The 8,511-nt window shown below is 38.4% G+C and overlaps 1 protein-coding gene across 1 annotated transcript; it reads right to left on the reverse strand.

Moving 5' to 3' along the window:
* Nucleotides 1–2,041: 2,041 nt before the first annotated feature.
* LOC149029986 (putative F-box protein At4g22060) lies at nucleotides 2,042–3,775 on the reverse strand. Its single transcript, XM_089144278.1, has 2 exons — nucleotides 2,494–3,775; nucleotides 2,042–2,250 (listed from the first exon to the last, which is right to left on the reverse strand). The coding sequence occupies exons 1-2, from the start codon at nucleotides 3,773–3,775 to the stop codon at nucleotides 2,042–2,044; spliced, it is 1,491 nt and encodes a 496-aa protein (XP_089000404.1).
* Between the last annotated feature and the right edge of the window lie 4,736 nt (nucleotides 3,776–8,511).

Raw genomic sequence — 8,511 nt, forward strand, 5'->3', positions numbered from 1 at the left:
CGTGTGTAATCTTAGGTGAAGTATCAATGCTCTAAATCCTATTCAAATAAGAAGAATAAGTAGATCGAAGAAAATGCAATATTACCTTGTGAGTCTGCCATGACAAGACATTGAGAATAATCCGATTTCACTCTAAACATACCATGCTTTGTTTTATAATCATTAATTGATGAGGATAAAATTGGTTAAAAAGGTAATTGCTGCCCCTCAGTCTCTATGTGTGGGTCAATCCATTTCCAGCCATTAAGGATCCTTTCGAACGTTCTCTGAAATGATGATTAAAAGTCAATGCAAGATTGCAAAAAATTGAGTTACTGGGAGATTATTGGCATCAAGTAAGTTTATAACATCAACAAGAAACTAGTTTCTCTCATCGAGTCCCTCAACTCCTTTTATTTTGTAAAAAACAAATCTATGCAGTGGCATTTGTAATGCCCAACCAACATTCTTGAACTTTGGATAAGACAATTGTTTTTGGGACTATGTGTGTGGCCGTTTGATTTCAAGATAACAAGTGTTCTCAATTAAACAGTCATGAGAGATAGTGTTGGTTCCCAAAGAATTGCCAATTCTAGCTTGTTTCAATAATGAACTTTAGATGATAATCGGTTCTACGTTGGCCACAGTTAATGGTATCATGAGATGCTGACCAGCTGGGTTAGAGGAGAACTTGACTCAATGCATTTGGATAAGGTTGAGAAAATATGGAGGTTATTAGTAGTCAGTAGTTATGTATAAGTTATGCTGGTTTGAGGAGGTTATGATAGTTTTTTTAACTCCAAAAGGTAACTTTAAAAGGTTGTTATGGTAGTAATTAATTACCTCTTGTGTTTATTTTAAGGAGCATTAGAGAAGGATGTAAACACAACTCAATATTCAGATCATGTACATTTTTTCTTTATCAATTAGTTTATCTTAAATTTAGGGTTTCTCAATTAATTTAGAATAGGTTCAAGTCTACCCTTAAAGGACTCCACAAGCTTTTGTTGCATTTTCCTAAAATACATCAAAGTCCTCAATATGTCGAGGTAGGTGGTGAATCCAACATTAGCTTGATGTGGAATGCACATGTTGTGTTTTCTTTGAGTCCTTGGGACTTTGGCACTCCCACACACTTCGGTTCACGTCAATGGTGGAGGCTGGAAATGGATTCATGTTATTATGAGGAAATAGGGCCCATCCGTACACTTGGCGTATCTTTCTTTTCCAAAAAAATAAAATTGTAATAAATCTCAGCCTATCAAGATAGTTGCCTTCTTTTGACACCCGAAAGTATACTTGGAATGAGATGATAATTGCATCTTGATCCACTTTTGGTCCATCATAGTGAGAATTGAGTCCTCTTCACAGTTATGAAAACAAATTGGAATACTTACACGTGCAATTTTTTAAGTATCGCACCCGAGATTATCTAACTTCCGAAAGATCCTAAAATTTGCAAATAACAGCATAAACACATGGTAGCTCTTTTCTTGGTTTTTAAATGCATACTTTATGCCCTAAGATTTCACGCATTAAATGGGCAAATCTAACAACATCCAATTGTATATTATCTCTGTGATGTTATTTCTGTCTGTCCTCTCGTGCTTGAATTTTTCTTAACAAATACCTTGTCACCCTAAAATTTTCAACGAACAATTGAACTCTAACCTACAGGGTGAAGTAATAACCTTCATAATTAATGCAGAGAACAGTCAAAGAGGAAAATGTATGCGACCGATTGAATCGAGGAATTGTTTCAGTGGGATTGGTGTCCACTCTCAGGCAGGTCTTATTGACGAAGGGATTTTAGCAGTTTAATTAGATTGAGTCATCTCTTGATCTCTTATTCATTTTGGAATTGGAAAGCTGATTGTCCATACACATTCCAAATCCTTTCATTTTGAACAATATGCAGACTTGAATATGTTTATGCTGCTTGTTATGTTAATAGTGAATATGATACTTCAATGGATGTGTAAGCCTGCTTTAGAGATCTTTCAACTGGGGTGCTGGATTCTGTCTCACCTGAGCAAGTAATGCAATGCCAGAAAGAAGAAGGCTATTTCCCCCAGCTGAAGCTGCTCTGCTGAATTGTGTGTGAAACGTTTTGTGAGAATAACTGGAAAAAGGGAAGTCCTAATGCATTTTGATCGAACTTGTAAGAAAACCAGTAGCCATTGGTAGCCAATTTTCCATTTATATTCACCTGCAAGGCTTCAAAATACAGTGATCGATGAAGTTCAGTTGCATTAGCGAGAGAAACTCCCACTGAAATATTGTAAAAATTTGAAAGCAATTCACAACATTTGCCTTAATTAATAGGATGATAAAATAAAATAAAATAAAAAGGAACCATTCCATGCACAAAACATAAGCATAAAAATATAAAGAATATAAATAGCATTAAAAAACAAATAAGCCTCTTCAAGAATTGAATTGTCCCCGTCCACCTCGATCCCTACCAAGCAACGGGTGCAAACCAGATGGGCGGAGACCCATAGGTATGCAAACAAGTCGGGTAGATATTGAACTCAATGCTGTTATCTTCCAAGTGAAACACACCCAAATCATCGCATGCTGTTGCTCCAACACCTATGGCCAGACCACTGTGGAAGTAGTCATCTGTGAAGTACACGGAATTTCTTCTAAATCCATCATACTGAAGTGCCGAGAGAGAGAACCCAGTATTTGTGCCAATAAATAGCATTTGATCGCCCAAGTCCTCAATCTTAACCCAACATCGATGTTGGAAATCTACCCTGAATATCCAGAACATGTCAGTTGTGGGAGGTAAAAACTCTCCATCTATATCATGTCTCATGTCAGCTATGGGAGATGTTTTATCATCTGAATCAAATGTACTCCGTCTTATAACCATTAGCAACTCTCCACGAGATTCCACCAAATAAAGAAACCTCATAGGATACATAGGATCAATGTCTACTTCTGGAGGAGCAATGTTACAACTTGTTTCCCTTACATGAGGAAGTATTTCCAAGAGTATAAGATCATAGTTAAGCCTGACGGCATACAGTCTTCCATCATAGACGATAAAGTCTTCAATTCCAAAAGGTGGCTCAATGAAATCAAGTCTCGAAGGAATCCACGCCCCATCTCCGGGCCTACAGAAGGTTAAATGACTGCTAAAACAAAGAGCTATCACCAAACAATCATCCATTCTGGCCACTGAAGACAAGGATACAACCTTGTTTTCTTTCAAAGTAAAGTTATTATTAGCAGCAGCCGCAGACAGCAACATAGCCTTGCGAATGTAGTTTCGACTCCGTTCATAGGGCTCGGATAGATACGGAGGGCCACTACCAATACGAGGAAGCGTAGATTTAGGCGGAAGTTCAATGCGAACCCTAGTAAATGGATTGTAAAGAAACATACATCCCTCAATACCACTCAACATAATCAACCATCCCCAATTAGACCCACAGCACCGAGCACCACGGACTTTAGGCATTTCTAACCTATAAACTTTATCATGGAAGGCACTGAAAAACCCTTGATGATCAAAATCACGTTTTGATTCTGAAAAGGAAAGCATCAGCCACGGGAATTGAGGTTTAAGGAATTGAGGCTTAAAGAGAGATTGACGCCATAACCTAGAAACTGCACCTACACGATGAAACTCCACCAAGTCTAATTTGTTTAGTATTACGATCAAGATTTCATCCGGAAGTGCTGCAATCGTAGTCATATTATTCTCGAAACCACCACAATCGCGGTTTACGGTTGATATCGTCAACCGCCTCCGCCTTGAGTAGTAGCTAGGAAGTGATGCCATGCTAAATTACCAGGAAGATGAGATACTATATAGAAGACAAACAGAGAAACTATCAAAGAATGGAAGATCAAGATACAGAATACCTCCTGGAATTCACTGATAATCAGTAGATTGATGTCGAATAAGAAACACCCACAAGCCCTGGATGAGTTAATCTCACTCTTGGGCTTGATCCGGTTATCTGCTTCTGCCTTGTTCTGATGAGTTCCAAACCATCTCTTCCCCATCTATTTGTGAATAAATAAATCTTTCAAAGGTAATCTTCTCGTTTCCTTTGCCGAGTAAAGTTCAACCTCTTACCCACCAAAGCATTCAATTTGGAATGGAATTCTGTCCTGATTGTGATTCTTCAGATGAAGTTATGGTGCAACAACGTTTCTCTCGAACCCTTATATATTCTGACGATGATAATTATTAAACAACCATTAATGCTAATTCAAACCTCTAATCTACGGATTACAGTGCCTCCCAAAAATGGATTTTGTTTGGGAGCAAGGAATGAAGTTAAGTTGTGTTTTTTACTCAATAATTTTGATAAATTTGATGCCTATCCTAATCTTATACAAATATGTGGTAAATTTGAATTATTTCTTAAAAACTATTCCATTTAAATTCTCTTACCTAGTCACATTTAATATGTTACCTTATGAGGCCTACATCATTAGGACATAATTGGAACGATTATCAAATCACTCTGAAGATCCTTTTATAAGATTCATGAATAATTTAAATTGTTTTCATAAATTATTTCATATATACACTCTTCCCTAATCACATTTGGCATGTTGACTTTGATAATTTAAATTATTTCTTAATAAATATTTCCATTTAAACCTCCTGCCTAGTCACATTTAACGTGTTACCTTCTAAGGCCTAAATCATTAGGACATAGTTGGAATGATTAACAGACGATTCTATTACAAAATCTCTTCATAATTTAAATTGTTTCCATAAATTATTTCATGTATATACTCTTATCTAACCATATTTGGCATGTTGACTTTTGAGGATTAGATCACTAAAATATAGTTGGTAAAATTGCTCATTAATCTTGAAGATTTTGCTATAAAAAGTTTTTCTATTTAGAAGTTATTCTATGTAGATTCTCCTCCTAATTACATATAGCACATTAACTTTTGAGTTTTGAATCATTGCGATAAAATTGGTAAGATTGTGATAGAATCGCGAGAGAAATCGCCTAAAAAGTGCAAGAAATAGTATAAAATTCACATACAAAAAAAATTAAAAAAATAATTTTTTCCGCAATATATCGCCAGATATCGCCGATTTCTCGGCGATATCTGGTAAATGTCGGTTTAGCCCCTGGTTTCGTTTCGCCAAGGGGCGAAACTGGCGAATTTCACCGAAACTTCTTTCCATGGTTGGGAGTCCAAGCAGCGAACGGCTGGATGAAGCTAGTAATGAAATTTTAAATCTTGACCACACAACATCAACATGTACAATTTAAAACAACTTAAGTGAACAGCTCCAGATTTTCCCACCTAATTCAAACGGTTCAGGCGACTTAAACCAATTCATTTTGAACCAAACGACTGAGGATTGAGTATAACGATTTTCATCTGTGTTTTGGGCGGGAAGTCGAAGAGCCTTTGGTTTTCCTCTTTCCAAAACGACTGAAAAATTGGCTTTTAAAAGTAGGTGATCATATTTTTATGATGCGAATCTAGGGATGAAGGTCATATTTTAAAAATTGATATCCGGAGATAAGTAAGCGATGAATTCCACATTAATCTCCATAATTCCTTCTTCGCGATCGACTTGGTGATTTCAAGTCTCTTTCCGTAAAAAAGAGTTGGGAGGTTTCCTCATAAGATCTTCCACAGAAATCTTGAAAAGCTCCCAAGAGCGGGGAAAATGACTATAATCTCGATAAATCAAACCCAGTGAAACCCTATGGTTTTGGAAATAATGGAATTAGGGTCCTGGGTTTCTAGTGAAATGACGACTAGATTGCAACAGCCCAGCGTTATAGACTTATAGAGATGGTGATCAAGTAGACCAGAAAAAGAAAATGACCTCTTTTAGAACATCGATGAACATAGCACTTCCTTAAAAGAAGAAAACCCCGATAGGCTCTGTTCACAATTTGTATACGAAAATACATGTTCTTATCCCCGATAAACTTATAAATTTTTTGAATTTTTTTTTCTCACCAAAATAGGAAGAAGAAAAACGCACAAAACTCAAAAGATATATCAAAATTTCAACTATTCTCTGCAATTTGGCAAAACATGAATAATAATAGCAAAATGGTGGTTCTCTAAAACTGCCGACAGCTAGAATATACTTATTTGTAACATATACAGGCCTATAGATCTTCAATCGTTTTTTAAAGAGATACTCAGTCGTTTTGGAAAGAGGAAAACCAGAGGCTCTTTGACTTCCTGCCCAGAACACAGATGAAAGTCGTTATGCTCAGTCCTTAGTGGTTTGGTTCAAAATGAATTGGTTTGAGTCGCCTGAACAGTTTGGATTAGGTGGGAAAACCGGAGCTATTCACTTAAGTTGTTTTAAATTGCACATGTTGATGTTGTGTGGTTAGAATTTAAGATTTCATGACTCCCTTCCGTCCAGCCATTCGCTGCTTGGAGCAGTGCCAACGTGGCACTACTCCCAAGCAAAATCCCTAAGGGCGGGCCGCGTTCCCGGAACGGGTTCCGGGAATCATGATTCCAAAAAAATAATCCATTTGGTCTCTTTGACTCGGAACGGGTTTGCCAGATTCATTGGAACCCGTTTCGGGAAAAACCGATTTTATTGGAAACCACCTCAAGAGGGGTTTCCAAATAGAATCACCCAAATCGAACCAGGATAAATTTGGGAGACCAACGAATCACTATTACGGGCTCGGATTTAGGGTCAGCGGAGGCCTCCGGAGCCGAGCGGGCCTGCGAGGCTCTTCCGCGAGCTCGAGCTGTTCAGCTCCACGCCTTCTTAAAGCTTTCTTCTTCCCATTTGGCTTCCATTCGGAGATTTCTTCTTCCCACGCAAAATGGCGCGGGTGCCCGTTGGTGAAGCTTGGTTGAGCTCCGCTACCGAGTTCAGCTCCATCGCCTTCTTAAAGCTTTCTTCTTCCCATTTGGCTTCCATTCGGAGATTTCTTCTTCCCATTTCGCAAAATGGCGCGTGGGCCCGTTTGGTGAAGCTTTGGTTGAGCTCCGCACCGAGTCGGGTTGAGCTCCATCGCCTCTTAAGCATGATTTGGCTTCCATTCGGGTTATCTTCTTCCCATCGCAAAAGAAGTTGTGGCTCATTTTGGTGAAGTGATTGAGCTCCTGCACCGATCTCAAGCCATCCTGAGCTCCACGAGGGAATCGAAGTGCGGGCGAGCTTCTCCGCAACACTAGGGAGCACGTGCCTCGCCGGAGCCGGGTTGAGCTTCATGTTGAGCTGATTTGGTATTATCGGTTTCCACTAACAAACGTTGAAACGAGGGAATCAAAGCTGCATCAACGGGATCTCTGTTGTTGGCCACCAAATGAAGGCACAATAGAGTAGCTTATAGATTCGTTATTTGGTTATGGTCTAGGCAGGGTTAGGAATATGTCAAGTTGTCACGATTGATGCATTATTATCTCAATTTATTGTTTGGAGGGAGATATTAAGTGTTGGTTAGTCAAGGGGATAGTTTGATTACAGTTGGTATAGGTATTTCTATTATTTGTGTAGCCTCTCCAATCTCTAATATTGATCAAGATAATCAGCAATAGGTGTTGTATATGAGAATGCATCCTATTGAGAGTCGATCTCACATTGTTGTAAATTTGTGTTGTAAAGTGATTCTTGTGATTATGTCATCAATCCTCGCGGGACTGATTGCCTTGTTTGTAAACGAATTATTGTAATTATAATCATCAATTCCTTCCAACTAATATATAGGGCTCAAATACCCTACTTTTAGGTCTTCTAGGGTAATTAAGTGGTGGAGAAGCTATTGGGGCTAATGTTATGGGTTGGGGATCGGACCAATAGGATTGGGTAATTGGCTTAGAGTTAGGGTTTAATGGAAGAGGGAACCGTGTAGTTGAGATTTCGAGTTGATCTTCCGCCGGGGAGGGGAATTAAAGGAACATAGGGCTGAATTTATGTGGCAAGATTCCTAGCTTGACTTCACATTATCTGTCTATTAAGGACCAACTACTTATTGGAGAAAATGTACCTTCCTTGAATGAAGTCTCTTGTGGTTTGCAATTCCAAATCTTCTTCTGCTCCTATCAAGGAGAACCAAGTACATTAATAAATGTATGCTTTTGAGTTTGAAATGTACTTGGATTTGCTTTAATTTCTGCTTAACTTGTAGTATAATTGTCACAATATGTTTAATTCTAGTGTTAGAATGCATCCCTATTATAATTGTGTGGATTTACTATGACCATCATTGGTATTAAGTACATCAGTGGGATGTCAAGCCATAGTGTAAATGATGTGACAACACGAAGTATAAGAACAAAAGAGCAAGTGGGAAACGAGCGAAAATTGGTCCATCCGGCATCGATAGGTTGTACCAAGGGTGTGAAGACTACCCAAATGGATGCTCTCTCCGTGGTGTGAGCCAATTGGAGAACACACACACCCAGAGACACGGGTAGCGGATACAACAAGATGGGATGTGAAAGATGTGTTGAAGTCTCAAAAGAAGAATGTGCAACAAGAAAATTTTAGTTCAAGATATGACCATGGTTAAACTATTACAAATAGGGCAAATGGGTGTGTAA

This window comes from Hakea prostrata, chromosome 1 (genome assembly GCF_041222555.1).
Source record: "Hakea prostrata isolate BN-2017 chromosome 1, UWA_Hpros_2, whole genome shotgun sequence".
NCBI classification, from domain to species: domain Eukaryota; kingdom Viridiplantae; phylum Streptophyta; class Magnoliopsida; order Proteales; family Proteaceae; genus Hakea; species Hakea prostrata.